Source organism: Bidens hawaiensis, unplaced genomic scaffold, assembly GCF_021521415.1.
Source record: "Bidens hawaiensis isolate Kalapana, Puna unplaced genomic scaffold, B.hawaiensis_p1.1 tig00014205_1, whole genome shotgun sequence".
In the NCBI taxonomy this organism is placed as follows: domain Eukaryota; kingdom Viridiplantae; phylum Streptophyta; class Magnoliopsida; order Asterales; family Asteraceae; genus Bidens; species Bidens hawaiensis.
The window spans coordinates 333048-351292 of NW_027492223.1; the positions used below are offsets into that span (position 1 = coordinate 333048).

Consider the following 18245-nt stretch of genomic DNA (forward strand, 5'->3'; position numbering starts at 1 on the left):
GCCGATATGCTTCCGGAAAGTGTTTGGGTGAGTGTCGGTTTTTTGTTGGGGTATCTTGACGTGTTCAAAAACGCAACAACAAAGTTATCGGGAGTGTATTATCCTACTAGTTGTTGGGTTTTGCAAGAATTGTACTGCATGTCTTGTACTTTTAAAGAGTTTGAGGAGAAGAACAAACTCTTCAAGAATATTGTTGCGGTTATGAAGGAAAAGTTCTTAAAATATTTTGAAAACATACCGCCGGTCTTCACTTGTGTCGCCGCTTTAAACCCATATTGGAATGTTAATGGGGTTGAGAGAACGATCGAAGAAATATTCAACAACTTGGGTATGCACGAGAAAGACCCGAGGTTGTCGACGGAAGCGAGTGAAAAGTTTAACAAAAACCTTCAAGACCTTTATGACCATTATTTTCAACTTTATGGTCCTAGCACGAGATCGTCTTTTATTAAAAAAACAACGACTAGTAGGCCGAGCAAGGACCTAGTTATAAACTTGATGAATGGGATTCAGGAATCGGCATGTAAGAGGCAAAGAGGAAACACACCAACTAGCGAACTTGGTAGATATAGTGGAACAAACTATGTTGAGGGCGCAATGGTCGACGAAATTCGCAATATTGATTTGTTGGCTTGGTGGAAAGGAAAACAAAACTAATTTCCCATTCTATCCGCCATGGCTCGTGATTTGCTTGCCGTACAAGCCTTAACGGCTGCTTCTGAATCGGTTTTTTCTCTTACTGGGAGGGTGTTATCTATGCGAAGAACAAAATTAACTCCCGAGTCTTTAGAGGTTTGCATTTGCCTAAAGGACCATTCGGATGCGGTGGATCGTGTACAACACAAGGCGAACTTTGAAGACGAAATACCAATAGAGCGTCCTATTCATGATGAGGAGGCGGAGGACGGGGTTTCTTCCGATAACGAAGACGAGAATGAAGACGAAGAAGAGTTGTAATTTGTGTTTTTTATTTGTTTTAGTATAATTATTTGTAACAAGTTCAACTAATATTTAGTTTTGATTTGTTTAATTATAACTACTTTTGTTAGTCATATAACATTTTTTGTTACTTTTTTAATAACGACGAACATTTTATTTATTTAAACAATAACTATTACAAACATTATTAAAACATAAACGATACTAAACATAACAACTAAAACTAAAAAAACAAAGTCCGTCGTTTTAATCCGGCGTTCTACAACGATTAAGCGTTGTCACCGGTGGTAGATGCTTGGGTTGTAGAGCCGGACGACTCTCCCACTTCCGTTTTTTTAGCATCCAAACTTCTTTTCTCTCGACAATACTTATTCGTATGTTTTCGTAATGTCGAGTTGGACCCTGCTTTAAGAAACTTCGAGCAATATTTGCAACGAGACATCTCCTGTGAGTCGGTCATGAGACACAAATCGTAATGAACCCAAACATCGGGGCATCTTGTTGTTTCGATCACCATAACAACGTCGTCATTAGTTGCCATTTGTTGCCGGTTTAAGCTTAATTGTGTTTTATAGTTTTGGAAGTGGTTTAACAAGTACACATCCATACCTTGCTATTTATAGAATGAAAATAACATAATTATAGTAAAAAACCGGTTCCAACGGTCAAAAACGGCTATATAGCCATTGGAACCGGTTTCTAACGGCTAGAATATTTGAATTTCAAAAAAAACCGGTGGAACCGGTTTTTACGTAATAACCGGTCCCGGTTCCTACCCTACCCGGTTCCTAAAAGTTTGCATTTCTGGGCATCGGTTCGGGTCGGGAACCGAACCGGTTCCTAACTGGAACCGGTTCCATTTCCAACCCGGTGTGAAAAAAACCGGTTCCGAACCGGTTCGGGTTTTCCAAGTGTACCCGATTTGTGCACGTATAATTGGGACTAGGGTAGTGAAATGGACCATTGTGAACGAATGAAAAAAATAGTGTTTGGTTGGTTAATAAAATGAAATCAAACAATAACAACCATATTAGCTTATCGTGCACAAAAAATCGACTATTCTATAGGTATTTATAGTTTCCATTCTAAAAAAATAGAATAAAATAAAGATGTTTGATGTAAAAAAAAACACAATGAACTCACCAGCAACATAAGTCTTTACTTAATTAGCCCTTGTCGAAGATAGTTAAACACCTAAGGTTCAAAATCCACTTAATTTCATGTATTGGTTCAAAATCCATTGAGTATGATGTTTGTAAGTTATTTAGATGATTTAAAAGTGATAAAACTACCAAATCTTCATGTATTGGTCCAAAATCCACTTAATTTGGACTTAACACAATTATTGGAACTTCAACTTTAATATTTATCCACATATTATACCAACTTTCACAATAATTAAACTTAACTCATGTCATCATTTATAAATAATAACTTATCATTTTTTCAGATAAACTGTTCCAAAATAACATTAGAAAATTGGGTACCCACACAAAGTGCATTTGTATTAGAATGATACATGGTACTATATGAATATGATAAGTGAAAGTATTTCATACAAGACCTATAATACAATCACACAAGCAAAAAATGGAAGTAACATATTCATATGTAACAAAATCACATACCTTGAAGAACTGAAAATCCAACTCATGGCAACTGTTCCTGCTGAGGTGGCACTGACCCTACTTGCTCTGGTTCAGCTATTTGCTGACGTGGCTCATCCTCCGGTTGCCATGTCCAAACAATATCTTGAAGTCGCGGTCTTAACCCCTCGTTTAAAACCTTCTGATATTCCAAAGTGTCTCCATTAGATTTCTTCACTTCAACCATATGAAACGAGTGAGTCAACTCGAACACCTCAGCATCAATCGCCAAAATTCCCTTTTTACCCTCCTTCATCGCTTCCAGTTTCAACAGTCCTGCTTCACGTTTACTAATCTTCATCTTCAAAAGTTTAGCAACTTCTTCAAGTTTAGATATGATAACCGACGCGGGTTTCCATGATGTAAATCTCGCTTCTTTTTTTCGACCACGTTCTTCAAACAACGCGGTCAAGTCAAACCCAGGAGAAAGGGCAATTATGTCAAACGCGTTTAAGTTAGGCGGCCTTATGACTTCTTGTTTTTCTCCAGAACCCGAAGCTCTATCGGAATCCGTGTTTTCAGTCTCGTTTCTCGGTTTTCTAACACCCGTGCCCTTTTTAAACCATGGGTTTTCTTTAATTTTCGCAATTGTGATTCGATGTGTCGGGTTAGGTTCCAACATTCGCGTGAGTAAACGCTTTACTTCGGGCGGAAACCAATTCGGGCATTTGAATTCCGCTTTGCCAATCTTTCTATACATTTCCATCAAATTCGAATCATGAAACGGAAGATGACCCGTTAACAACACGTATAAGATAACCCCACACGACCATATATCAGCTTTATCCCCATCATACCCTCTCCTGTTAATCACCTCAGGTGCCACATAAGCAGGGGTCCCACAAGTCGTGTGAAGCAGCCCGTCTTGATGTTTAGACTCAGCAAGCGCACACAACCCGAAATCAGAAACTTTCAAATTATCATTTTCGTCTAGTAATAGGTTTTCAGGTTTCAAATCTCGATGATAGACCCCTCGGCTATGACAAAAGTCAACAGCGTTTATTAACTGCTGGAAATATCTATGAGCGATTTGTTCTTTTAACCGTCCTTTGGATACTTTGTCAAAAAGCTCACCCCCTTTTGCATATTCTAAGGCGAAATATATTTTGGTCTTTGTGGCCATGACTTCATAAAGTTCTAAAATGTTAGGGTGTTTGACCAGTCTCATTATAGATATCTCTCTCTTGATTTGATCGGTAAGCCCAACGCGTAAAACCTTTTCTTTGTCGATTACTTTAATTGCGACACTTTGGCCCGTTCGCGTATTTCTACCGTAGCATACCTTTGCAAAGGTCCCTTGACCTAATAATCTCCCTAACTCGTACCTTTCCATCAAAACACTCACGTTGGTATCCATACTTGTCATATATTGTTGTATCTTATATCCTTATATTGTATCTTAAGTTCTAAACGCGCGAAACTAAAGGGAATTAGAAACTCGAAACTAACAGTTGATATTATTAATGAAGGAGATTAACCATCTTCACACAGATCATGCACCAAAGAAGCACCTGTTAAGTGGGCTCGGGTTGTGGCGCAGGGGTCTGATGAGCTGGACAAGATGTAGCCAATCTCATCGAGGATAAAGATGGTTAGTTGTAACGAAGCGAAATCACAGTGGAGTTTGAAAACGGGCTTCTGGTGCTTCACACACATCTTTCAGCATTGCTTAAGCTCCCTTTGAAACGTCAACAAGATTATGATGAAAATACGAACACGCTCGCAGTTGCAGAAGACGGAAATCCTGAAAAGTAAGAAGAAAAGGCTGACAAATTCGAACAATCAAGCACGAACATCAAAAGTTAGCATGTAACATGTTTCGGCTTCTAAATCAATATCATATACCAACTCCCTTTAAATAATCAACAAGATTACGAGGAGTCGATGACAAAAAAAATAATAATAAAAAATTATGAACAACCAAGCTTGAACATAATTTTTTTTGGCAGATGAAAAGAATAGTATAATACCTTCTCAAACGATTACAATGAAGTAGCAGGTAAACTGGCAACAAGGTGCAACGTGTTTAGGCTTCTTAAAATTAATATCACACCCCTATTGAAATGATGAGTTTAAATAATTCAATTTAAGAAGATTTTAGAAGCATTTAGGGGAAATTTATTTTAACCTAAATAGAAAAGACCTAAGCCTAAAATACAGCAAAGGAAGAAGTTAATGACGTTACGGAACCGAATTTCAACAAGAAACGATTCCCTGTCGGATATCCTATTGGCATATATACAGATTAAACAACAATTTCACAAATCAGAGACAGTTGGATTGAAATTAAGTAACAGATAGTTGAGTTGAATAAATAAAGTAAGACACAAATCGAATCTAGCTAGAGATAATAATAATAATAATAATATTATTATTATTATTAAGTAGGAGTTTACCTGATCTAGTTGTGGTGCTGGAACAGTTGAAGAAGAAAGACGAACGATCGATATGAACAAAGTTTTATTTTATTTTATGAAGAAAATCTGAGACTGTGTTTTAGTGGTGATTGAATTAAAATGGGTGCTGGCAATTGTAAAGTGAAAATATCGCCAATGGTCACCGGTACGCGGGCTTACGTGGTTTGGGTTTATTCTCATGACTCCTTGGATCCCGAATATTCTATTTCTTTTCTTTTTTTTTTTTAATATTATTACATAGATTTATTTATCATTTTCTCTTTCGATTCTTGTTGTAAAGTAAAGCAAAATATTGTTATAAACTATGTTAGAACCCGTGTGATACACGGGTTGGTTAAAGAATAAAATAAAATAAATATGTGAATAATCTTAATGCTTGCATCTAAATTTAATGTACAAAGTTTTAAACATGTATAATTATATTTAGATAGGTACTATAATTTATACGATTTAAATAAAACAAAACAAAACATTAAGAGTTAAATACATAATAATGAATACAAAGTATAACAGTAATTATCTTTTATAAATCCTAAACTTTTTAAGAGTATAAAATTTCGGGTTGTTAAATCCGAAATATGATGTGCTTTAAACTGAAAACGATTGTGAATAAATATTGAATTTTAGTTAGTTAGTTAGAATAAATAACAGAGTTAATCCATTAAGGAAATTGTACTAATCATATTTAATTCTTTATAAATATGAGAAAATAAGTCATCTTTGCAAAGCCTACATTGTGATTTGTGAAGCTTCATGCGTAGCTTTCAACCACAGCTACAAAAATAAAGCAACATTCATGAATTTTGTTACACAATTGAGACGACATCAGAATCATTTGACCAATTTCTTTTCTAGTAAAATTTTTCCACTTAATACATTTGACCATATAACAAAACCCAAGAAAAAAACATTTAATTTAAAAATGAACAAAAATCAAAACTGATATAACATGATGCAATCAAAACATGAAACCGATATAAATGAAGCTTGTGAAAATACAAACAACTTGTAATAACAGTTATGATCTAACCATAAAGTCATTAAAAGAATAAAGTCAACAAATTATATATACTTGTCATGAATTTTTAGAGTTTAGTTTCAAACTATTTGACATATAAAATGTTATATTAGTGAGTTTCAACCCGTTGGAAAGCTACAATGAAAAATTAAAAGCAAAATAATTACTACTAAAAACTAAAGGCAAATATAAATACCACTTAAAAGCAAACAAAATAAATAGCCTAAATCATTCATACAAATGGGGGTTAGCAATAGCAAGAGCCATACAAATTAAAAACGATAACTCCATATTTGAATATATTCAATATAATTTGGTTTTACAGAAACAATTAAGTGTTTTACACCTGTAAAATTAGATCACCTGTTTTTGGTTGTACATGGTACCAAGGTCTCCATGCTCTTTTAATTGGCAAGCCCAGGACAACACAGGTACCACTCTTCAACTTGGGCCAACCACCATGTGACTCTGAAAATCAAGCATAAAAACAACAATAAGTAACAACACATCAACCTAAATAACATTTAAAAAATTTTAATATGTGAAGTAAAACCTGTGATTATCAATGCATAGGTTATGACTACCTTGTCCTCCAAATCTGCTAAACAAAACCAACTTGATATTGAAAACCAAGAGATTACAAAACAAAACAATGAAGGGATGTCCCAAATGACAGGTATTATAATAGACAATTAGATTCAAAATTTCAATCTTAACAACAAGAAATAACGAATTAGCTCTTTAGCCCGAACAACCAAATATCCCTTCACATTTTCTGCAGAAAGTGTTATGTTTATTTGATATAAAGCACAAATTTTCTAAAATTTCCAAACATTTCCCTATGAAATGTGTAGGCGTTCGCTACCATTAGTTTTAATATGCAAATACGACTTTCTAGGTTTCGCTTCGATTCCTGACATATCGTAATTAAAATACCCAAAATCGTTATCGCTTATTGACAAAAAATGGTATATATAGAAGGATAAATATAAATATTAATCCCATAAAAAATGTGATGCGAAATATACAAGTAAAATTAAAGAAACTGAAATGAAAGACCTCAACTGGATTCAAAACTCACTCTAAAAAGCCAAGATTGCATTTTATAGAACCAATAAATTTATTGTTAATAAAGAATCAATAAATCGAGATATCAAATTACATACCTTGTCAAACTGATTCAACGATGAAGAATGATGTTAATGGTTGCAGATAAACGGATCTGTTAATCAAATTTAAGGTTTTATTAAGATTAGGTGTTTAATGTTAGTACATAAAAAAATTAGCGATGTATTTTATGAGAACTTACAAGTAGCATTTCTTCAATCATCTTATCCATCTTCATCATTTGCAAATAAAACCAACACCAGATGATGATGTAGATGCATTACCAATGAAACCTTCACCTTACTCTAACTCAATTTAGGCTTAAAACAAAATAAATTGCATCACCAGATTCCTTTTTAGAAAAAAATTAATGTAAAAAACATTTGTCATCTATTTTAGTGTCAGTACAATTATATCATAAAAGAGCACCAATTTTAGTAGAGCAAATCGTTTTAACCCTAAATAAATATTCAAATAACTAAATTCGATAACTAATCCAAAATCAGGTTATATTCAATAATCAATACGAATACGGGAATTGCAAAAACATGATACTTACATAGGATTAGACGATTAGGGTTTGGATTGAAAAAACCTTCAACAACCGTAGCTGAGCAAAACCGCGTAGACTAGATCGAACAATGATCAAATGGTTACAAACAGGTCTACTAATAAAATCATACAACATACCTTGAATAATCGTTCAATCGATGATGACAAAACTTATGATTTGAGAAAAGACGACGGCCATTGAGAGGATTCATGATCGAGAGAAAACAGAGAGGATTGTGATAGGGTTAAGCCTGAAGTATGGTACTGAGTTTGATATGGTTTGGTTGTTTAGAAAAACCGTGATCTGTGATTTGAATTTTATTATTTTGAATTTTGAATAATAATTTTTTTGAATAACTTGGAGAAAATGACATGTGGCAGTTTGGAGAGACGTGGTTAAAAGTAATAGAGTTGATGAAAATCCATTGGTTTATTAGATAGATAGATTGATTATGGCTTAATGGTAGAGCACTCACTTTACTAGTGAGAGGTATGGGGTTTAAACTTCACTATCACCAATTTATATGGGAGATATGAGGGTGGTTCGAGTCCTGATCTCACCCGGTTTTACCGGCTTCTCGCTGTCGTGCCGTTTGACAAGCGTTGGGGTCGGGTTTTACCCGGGGAATCTCTCAATAGGTGGACCGCTAAGGGCTTCGTCTGTCCGGACTCGTGGTCGGCTCGGACTACCTTTAGTCAATGGGGGTCGCGTACGGAGTACCCGGCGTTACTTAGTTTGCCGGTCCAAAAAAATAATGTTATAAAACCTAAAGTGAGTTTCAAATCCAATTTTCGTTAATATAGATAACTCCCTAAATGTTTTTTTTGAGACACGATTCAGTTATGTCACTCTCAAATAATGTGTGGAGACTAGTTTGATTGCCAAACTATATGTCCCCGTCTTCAAGGATTAGTCGTTTTAAGACTGAGTATCTTTATTGTGACTATGCCGGAGTAAATGACATGGAAGACGTCCAGATTACCATTGACGGTCAACTAGTTTTGCAATCAACCAAGTTCAAGTACTCATAATATGTTGTACAGAGCAATGAGGGAATTGATAGGTAGAATGGTGTAGATGGAGAGCGGCTACAAGGGTATTGAGCGACAGGATATTCCAAAATAAGTTAAAATGAAAATTTTACAGGATTGCAGTTCGCCCTGCAATGTTGTATGGAACATATGTTGAGCCATTAAGCAGACATGGGCACATAAACTAAAGGTCGCAGAGATGATATAGATGTGTGGTCATATAATATTGGTTCAAATCGACCAAGGGCACGAACTTAAAATCGACCAAGGATTGTTTATGAGATAAAATTGGGTTAGGGTTTTTCTTTGAGATGATGAGAGGAATGTGTGGTAATTGCATTTTTATCAAGTATATATAGGGTAACCATGACTTCGAGTCTTGGTTCGAGTTAATGTCAAATTAGTGTAAATTGGTTGTCAATTAACATAATTAGACCATGATTGAACGCGCAAATGATCAATTAACGAATAGGTACGACTAAATCCATGATTTCTGACATGATTCGATGGTCGTAGATCAAAGCGGGGGGTTTCGTTTATCGACGGGAAAATGGGAAGGAAAAAAAAAAGAAGAGAAATAAATGTTTGAATGTTTTGCAATTTGGTCCCTAGGCTTTGGTTGGTTAGGCAGGTTAAGGCAAAACATAGTTACGGGGGGTTAAATTGTATATTTTCAATACTTTAACGCTTCAGTTATGGATAAATTCGAGTGACCTGTAAAGGATTTAAGGACAAGTAATATTTCATCGTTTTGATTAAATAACGAAGACCTGAATAATAACATTAACTATATATTAGTTAGGAACTTTTTTTTGGGTGTGTTACTATTAATTTTTAGAAGAACTTTGAAAGCTTTTAGTACAACTTATGCAAGCAAGAGTATATACTTCACCAAATCTCTAACATGCATCCAAAACACATTTTCATATATATAAACCACCAATTCTTTTAATTTTTGTAAAGTACGCTGCTTCTTTTAATGTAACATATGCAACATAACATATATATATATATGACACAACATATATCTTAAAGTAAACAAAATCATATGTGATATATTGCCTAAAGTACATGTAGAATCAAGTGAGCGCCAAACTGAGGTTGTAGAGTAGGCATTGCGTGAGGAGCATGCGAGTATGACGGAGAAAGCTTAAAAGAAATGCGTTGCAAAATCATTGCAAGAGCCATTTTCACTTCCAGTAAAGCAAAATTTTGGCCAATGCAAATGCGAGGGCCACCACCAAATGGAAGGTACACAACTCGTCCCTTAGTAACCTTTGAAACACCTTCAGAAAACCTTTCAGGCCTAAACTCATTCACATCTTCACCCCACGTATCTTTGTCGTGATGCAAAATTAATGTATTTATTTGGATAAGGGTGCCTGCAGGTAATGTTAAGTTACCTAATTTTGTTTCATCATGTACTAGCCGTCTAAGTAATGCAGCTGGTGGATATAGTCTGAGAACCTCGTTGAATATAATGTCCATCTGCATACAATAAATATTAAAGTTGCCATCATATCTAGTTTGAAAACTTACAACTTTTAGATGACTCAAGCCATCAATAAATGGATTTTTATCACCGAAGACATGTAAAACTTCGTCTCTAGCTCGTGTTTGCCATTCAGTGTGTTGACCTAACAAAAACATAGTCCAAACAATCATATTTCCTGTGGTTTCTTGACCTGCAAAGTAGAAAAAATGGTTAATCCGAAATTGCTATTCCCATGTTGTTTGATTTCTTTGTAATTGGAATCCAAAAGGATGCCCAAAAGGTCATCGTGGCTAGCTTCCCTAGCTTTCATCGCAACAATTCGTTTATTAATTATGCCCTTTATGGAATCCCTCACTTGCTTGTCAATCTTTTTCATCCTCTTGTTGTTTCTTGTCGGTAAAAATCTATAAAGTTATAATTGTCAGCACCAAATTCTAGTAACACTACCTATTTTACGCTTCGAATAAAGTTTAGAAATTGACATGCTTTAATCCTGGAATGTAAACTGAATTTGCAGCCTTCATAAATAGTCCTGCTTGCTCTCTTTGAAGTTCAAAGATCTTTCTTCCCTCCTCAAAACTACTACCAAATGCGGTGCGTGAAATTACATCACTTGAGAATGTTTGAAGATAAGGCCACACATCTACTTCACATGAGTTTTCTTGGGATAAGCCTTTCTCCCATTTGTGGATCATCTCATTGCAACTCACATAAAAGGCCGGTATCATGTGCTGCAAAAATTTATCATAAACTAAGGCACACTACATCATTCTTGTCAACGGAAAGGGAGTAACAAGAAAGTAACCTTTAGCTTCTCCACGTGGAAGGTGGGGTTGATGATTTTTCTATGTTTAACCCATTGATCACCCTCGACATCTATTAATCCTCTTACTAGCAACTTTGCTAATGGATTACCTCCTCTTGGCTTTTGATATTTGTTATAATTAGTCAAGACCTCTCGTATCATAGTAGGTTCAGATACATGTACCACAGGTCTTGTTCCCATCCATGTAAAACAACTTTTGCCTATAAAATCAAAGAAAAAAGCCTAAAAATAATACGCTATAAACGTCTATTTATACAACAAAACATATTTTATTTACTAGATATAGAAGATAAAATTTTTAGAAACAAACACAACAAATCATAAGTAAAATACCAAAGCTAAAAAATATCAATTTATCGGGTTAGGTTAATTGGGGTCTTGTGTAATCAGGAAGCTTTGCATCGGGTTTGGTAATCAGGTATAGTTAAAATTGACACCCTCCTATAGATACCATCAAAATCACCTTTTTACCAACAAAAAGTTGATTATCATATATTCTTGCTTGATATTTGCTATAATCACGGGTTCACAACTAATATATCCCAACACCCTGATCAGAATCCATTTTTGAACATGAATACTTAAGAATTTACATGTCCCATTCAATAAATGAATTAAAGATAATAATATAACTAAAGTAAGATGATACCAAGAGTAGTGAGGGATTTGTAAAAGAAGGGCGAGACGCGAGGGGCGATATCGTAAGATTTATGGGTTTAGACTTGGCTTCGTTCATCATCTGCATCATCTCCTTGAGATCTCCATACAAGAATCTATAAGGGGTACCCTTGAGTCCTTGATCTTTTAAAAACTTTTCAATCTTCTTTGGATTGAACCACAACCAGTTCCAAATCCTCCATGTATAAAACAAGAAGAAGATTGTCGAAACTCCAAGAAAATAATAAGAAACTGTAGTGATATCCATGGCATGTGGCTACAAGATATAGTTTTTGATCAATGATCAAGGGTATTTATAGTTGGGGAAATGATATTAGTTTGTGAGATTGATGGTTATCATCCATTTGTTTTTATTTCCGTCATGGAAAGCTCTACACAGCCCACATCACATGACTTTTTTTTCTCTTTTTTTCCTTCTAGACCGGCATCACATGATTGTTAAGACTTATGGTACGATGGTTTTTGTTGGCAGATTTTCCCTTTTTTTTTGTTTTCAATGGTGAATTTATGGGTGTTCTTCGGGTTTCAGATTTTTCGGGTCGGGTTCTTAGGATTTCAAAGTTTTAAATCTTGACCCGAAACCTAACCCAAATTTCTCACGGGTTTTTCGGGTTCGGTTTTTTTCGGGTTGGGTTAATCGGGTTTCGAGTATCATAGAAAACAACAAAAAACATATAAACAATCCAAAAAACTACTGTGCTAAAATTAAAACATACTCCTATTTGCTTATAACGCGAACAATTAAAAAATAAACCAACATAACTTAATAAAACAATTCAAAAGAAGAGTAAAACTAACTCAAACCATAATCATATTCAGTCGGGCAATATTTGGTTGTTTGATTACTATTACTATTCATAATAAACGGAAAACATAAGTTGCTAATAAACAATCGATACATATTAGTTAGAATGACAACAAACGATTAGAGTAAGATTTTGATAACTTTAGTAACTAAGACTTAGCCTATTATACCTAAAAATATATTTAATTTCAAAATTAAAAGTTTATTCGGGTTGACCCGAAACTTATAAATCAAACCCGAGAACCAACCCGAATTACTTTAGTTCGGGTTAAGCCTTTTCTCGGGTTCGGATTCTTCAGGTCGGGTTAGTTTGGGTTCTGGTACGAGCTTTACGGGTTGGGTTTCGGGTAAAAGTGAGAGCCCTAGGTTAACTTGTTTTTAATTCTTGTCGTCTTATATGGGAATTCATATCCAAGACATCCTCTTTCAAACCCATATGTTTTAAAGATTTGTCTTTACCAATGGACCCATCGCTTATCTTTCACTATTTTCTAATTATTAAATATAAATAGTATTATTTAATTTTAAAACAATTATATTTTCTAGTAAATAAAAGGTTGGTATAAAAACAAGATTAGTATTATTGGCGTTGACACTCCCCCCAACGTCAGGTTAGTCGAGCTAACATTCGATATTGCATCGAATTAGGGTTTTTAATCGTGCAATTAAACAAGTCGTGTTTGGGTTGACCTGTTGGTTTAACCCGTTTTATTAAACATGTTGACATGCCAACGGACCTGTTTGACCCATTTATTACAACCATCCAAACCTGTTTAACACGTTTACAACTCGAGTACAATATGTCAACTCGTTTGACTCGTTTAAAAAACTGGGTTAAATGGCTGTGCCCAGGTTACACTTTTTTAAGTGTGTTTTGGTTATGGTTAATTTCTTTACACGAATAAATATACGGGTTGTTTGGTTTAACAATTCAACCTACTAACCCTCCAACCATTTAACATGTTTACAACCTGTTAACTCTTTTGGCTCGTTGATAATTAAAAATGCCGTACTTTATTTTACACGATTTTAAGTGTGTAATGGTTAGGGTTGTTGTCTTTGACACGAGTAAACACGTTCACAACTTGATTACAACCAGTTTGACTCGTTTAGATGAATGGGCTGAACAAGTCGTTTTTGGGTTACACAATTTTAAGTGCGTTCTGGTTAGGGTTGACGTCTTTGACACGAATGATTATGTTGTTCATGCTCAGTTTTTAACAATTCAACCTACCAACCATCTAACCCGTTTAACATGTTTACAACTTGTCAACCTGTTTGTCTCGTTTAAAAATAATGGGTTAAACAAGTCTGCCCACTTAAATAACCTGTCAACTAATTTAATTCGTTCAGGAAAACAGGTTAAACGGGTCTTGGTCAGGTTACTAGTTTTCAAGTGTGTTCAGGTTAGGGTTAATGTTTTTGGCACAAACAATTAATACGGGTTGTGTTCGGCTTAACTATTCAATCTACTAACCCTCCACTCCGTTTAACATATTTACAACTTGTTTATTGTTTTAAAACCATTCTTCAGGTGTTGAAGGAAGCAACTAGACTGTATGCTGCAAGCTGGGTAAGAGACATAGGTCCCGAGCTGCGTCCAAACGAGTATAAAAACAAATTAAAATCGGAAGACGAACACAATCACGTTAAAGGTCCTAATGGAGAAACAGAACCTTCAACACTGGAGGATCTAGGTAAACCTTTATTTAAAACAAAGTTTTGAGTTAAAAAAACAGTAATTTTAATATTTAATTGTGTTTGGATTGATGATGACAGCTGTCGCTGCGCGAGGTGGAATGGAGACACTTAGGCCCTCTTTGCAACGGGTTTACATGACCCGGGCCTCTGCGTATAGAGATGCGTTGAAGAGCTTTATACAAGGTTATCAAGAAGGTATACAACAAGTTATGGAGAAAAAGGATGAATCTGAATCTCAGCAAGAAAATATTGACCCAAAAAAGTCAACTTGATAAGTATGAGAAACAGCCCTTTTAGATGCACCTATCTACTCCGGTTGTATATTATTCATTCCAGTTTTTAAAATCAAAACATTTTTATCATGATGGTACATTTTGCTTTGATTTAGTGGAAAAAGTGCAGATATCTTTAACTTTGGACACTTAATTATATGCAGTTATTATATATATGTAATTATGAAATTGCATATTTATTGCGCTTACTACGATTTAAAATTGTCTTGTATACGACTATAAAACCAAGTTTTTCTACTTCAGTTCTTCTATGCACACGAAAACAGAAATGCACGCAAAAGAATCCACCTAACACAAGTATATAGAAGTGAAATGTGTTTTAAGTGAACCTTATGTGGTATGCAGTCTCAACTCTACTATATTATTTATCTAGACTAGTTATAATACTATTCGTTTCTGATTTTTGTGTTGTATTTAGATATTGTGAATGATTGGAAATCTTTGTATGTTAAAGGTTTTTTTAACATTGGCAATCAGAGAGAAAGCTATTCTTATCAAGAAATCATAACATTGGGTGTTAAGCTCGGAGTTTTAAGAGTGGATTGTTGTAATGAGAATAAATTTGGTATTTGGAAGAAATGATGTTTGAAAGATTAAGCTTGAAGGTCCATGCCAATGAGTTCATGGTTGTGTGGTGTTTTGTTGCTTGTTTTGGTTGACTTATTAGTTAATAGTTACTTTGCTTCGTATAAGAACTCAATTTGAACAAACCGAAATTCATATTCGAATTCCGTTGGGTTAGAATTTTGGGTTATTCATGACAATGGATTCGATTAACTGACACCCCACGCGACAATTTTATTTTCTTTTTAAAAGAATGGTGAATATAATGAATTCTTAAAATAAAATACTACGATTGTTGTAACTTATTTGTTAAGCGAACTTTTAAAGTAAAATATATATGATTAAAAAAAAGTTTAAAAAAAATGTTAACTAACCATAGAAACGTGTGTGGAACGTCCCGTGTTCCAGAAGAATTTAAAATGACTACTTATTACTTATAGATGAATCATATGACAAATATGTGTATCATGTGACATTACGAGCTAGCCTTATAAAAAAACATTTTTAATTTAAAAAAGTATTTGCTGAATCAATGTCACTTGAATATCAAATACATATATAACACATAAAACCGAGTTACTGATACCATATAACACTTGAAGATGAAGCTTGCAAATTTATAGATACATCATACACACAATAAACCTTCAAAAAATCAAAATAAAAAAAAAACATAGACTTCAAAAAGCCCGCTCATCAACTAACTATAACCGCCAGTAGCATTCTCGTAAAATACACACGACTTATTTCTACCCAATTTACCCTTCCAATCACATCAAATTTTCAAAACCTGCCACTAATTTCAATTTCAATTTCATTTCCATAATGATGACCCCACGAACACCTAACAACCCCATTCCCATCCCCACCGTCCGCGCAAAATAATCCTCTTCCGAGTCATCCGCTCCGCCGGAATCTTTTTCTTCTTCGCCAGACAATTCTACCTCATCACCACCGACACCACCACCACCACAACAACAACAACCACCGACACCTGGCAACCGGAACTCGACGACCACCTCGTCCAATCCTACACCACCGTCTTCCAAAACCTCATCTCCGACACCTTCCTAACCACCAACTCCAAAACCCTAATCATCGGAGTCCAAATCCTCGAATTCGCAGCCGCAGTTAAACATTTAAATATAACCAACTCCAAATCAACCAAGAAGAACGTCTGGCTGCCGTATCAAAACAACTCGTTCGACGTCGAATTCTCGTCTCATACCGCCCTCGATTGCTCCCCGTTACCCGCCGAATTCGCCTCCGAATTATCAAGAACTTTAAAACCAAACGGGTATCTAATAATCCACACCGAGTCAAAAGACTTATACAGCTTAAACTCTTTATTAGATCTTTTTAATTCATTCAAATTAATCCGATCGCGGGATATAACCATCGACCACTGGTCAGTTCCCGCGATCCAGGAAATTGTTTTAAAGAAAAAAAATGGAATATTATTCCGCCGTAGGCGGAGACTTGCGGGAACTTGCTCAGTTCCCGCGTATAAAACAAAACTAATTCGAAATTCGGAGCCGTTGATACCCGACGAGCCGTTAAACCCGTGGATTTCGTTTAAACGGAACATTAAGTACCTCCCGTCGATGGCCGATATTAGTTTCAAGACCGGGTATGTTTACATTGATGTCGGGTTGAAAAACTACGGGTCGAGTATCGGGTCGTGGTTCAAGAAACGGTACCCGAAACAAGACAAACCTTTTGATGTTTTCGCGGTTGAGGCGGATAAAAGGTTTCATGAAGAGTATAAGTCCAAGAAAAAAGTAACCCTTTTGCCTTACGCGGCTTGGGTGCAAAACGAGTCCTTGTTTCTTGAGATTAATCGTGCGCCGAATAAGAATAGTGGGAATGAAAGGGGGAGGGGGATGGGTCGGGTTCAGTCGGCTCATACGTCGACTAGTTATATGAATGATATGAATAAGATTCAAGGGTTTGATTTCGCGGATTGGGTGAAGAGGAGTTTTGGTGAGAGAGATTTTGTGGTTGTGAAGATGGATGTAGACGGGATTGAGTTCGATTTGATAGCGAAGATGGTCGAAAGCGGAGCGATTTGTTTGGTTGATGAAATGTTTCTTGAGTGTCATTATAATCGGAAGGATGGATGTTGTGATGGTGAGAAGGATTTGAAGTATGAAAATGGGTATAGAGAGTGTTTGGAGTTGTATAGGTCATTGAGGCAGATAGGTGTTTTAGTTCATCAGTGGTGGTAGTATATGTTTTGTATAGATTTTAGTTTTGATTGTTGTATAGTTAGTTGTAGTATCATTGTTGGGTCTTTGAGAAAGGCTTAAAAACAAGTATTAGATTGTGTATAGTTAGTTGTAGTATCATTGTTGGGTCTTTGAGAAAGGCTTAAAAACAAGTATTAGATTGTGTAATGTTTACATTAAGAAGCAATATGAGAGGAGATGGTATCGGTCCTATCGGAGCCCTAATTGTCAAGGTTGGACTGACCATGTGTGCATGCTATTGAGACGTTTTTAACAATGGTTCATGACTAGACCGAATAGTGATATGTACGTCTTGTTGTCTCATAGGTTGAACTGGGTTTAAAAATCAGATGACGGCATAAATAATCTAATTAAATATGTACAATCTCAATGTGGATTTGCGATTTTTTGGTATATGTTTGTGTCGAAGCACACGAGATGAATCTGACCTGATCTATGACGATGTTTCCACGGATTTCGAGATGAACGAACCACGTCTTGATCTTCTTCTCCGGCTGGTTGGGATCTGCAATGACTTTTTGGGAGTGTGGAGGTGACCGCTAAGAAATCTCTAGGATCTCTTGTTCACAGACACAAAAATATGGTGGTGGCTCTTATTGAGAATGACCCACCCCTAATAAGGAGGTGGAGACCTCCTTATATAGGGAACCTCATGGCCACCATCATGGTACCCTAATGGGCCTAGCCAAGTTAGGGTTACCTCCACAAAACCCCCTCAGCCCAATAACATTGTATTAGTCCATATAATAAAATAAGCCAAACATAATAAATTTAGGGTCGTAAAACCGGGTTTAGTACCATACCCCTACAAGCCCCCCCAAGTCCAGCGTTGCTCCTGGGCGCGCAAGCGTTTAGGTGGAGCGCTGGACTTTATGTGGTGTGTTAGGGCGTGAGGCGGTTTTTTCCCTTTTCTTCGGCCTTAT

General features: G+C 35.7%; 2 protein-coding genes and 1 pseudogene across 3 annotated transcripts; 1 reads left to right on the forward strand and 2 right to left on the reverse strand.

Annotated features, from left to right (window-relative positions):
- Positions 1–2407: 2407 nt before the first annotated feature.
- On the reverse strand, positions 2408–5180 carry LOC143546107 (CBL-interacting serine/threonine-protein kinase 2-like). Its single transcript, XM_077037842.1, has 2 exons — positions 4982–5180; positions 2408–4329 (listed from the first exon to the last, which is right to left on the reverse strand). The coding sequence occupies exon 2, from the start codon at positions 3949–3951 to the stop codon at positions 2590–2592; it is 1362 nt and encodes a 453-aa protein (XP_076893957.1). The 5' UTR covers positions 3952–4329; positions 4982–5180; the 3' UTR covers positions 2408–2589.
- Positions 5181–9660: 4480 nt separating this feature from the next.
- On the reverse strand, positions 9661–11969 carry LOC143546106 (cytochrome P450 CYP72A219-like; annotated as a pseudogene). Its single transcript, XR_013137556.1, has 5 exons — positions 11682–11969; positions 11012–11232; positions 10693–10937; positions 10251–10610; positions 9661–10199 (listed from the first exon to the last, which is right to left on the reverse strand). The product of XR_013137556.1 is annotated as a cytochrome P450 CYP72A219-like (transcript).
- A 4708-nt stretch (positions 11970–16677) lies between these two features.
- LOC143546095 (uncharacterized) lies at positions 16678–17301 on the forward strand. The gene has a single exon (XM_077037835.1). The coding sequence runs from the start codon at positions 16678–16680 to the stop codon at positions 17299–17301; it is 624 nt and encodes a 207-aa protein (XP_076893950.1).
- Positions 17302–18245: the final 944 nt, after the last annotated feature.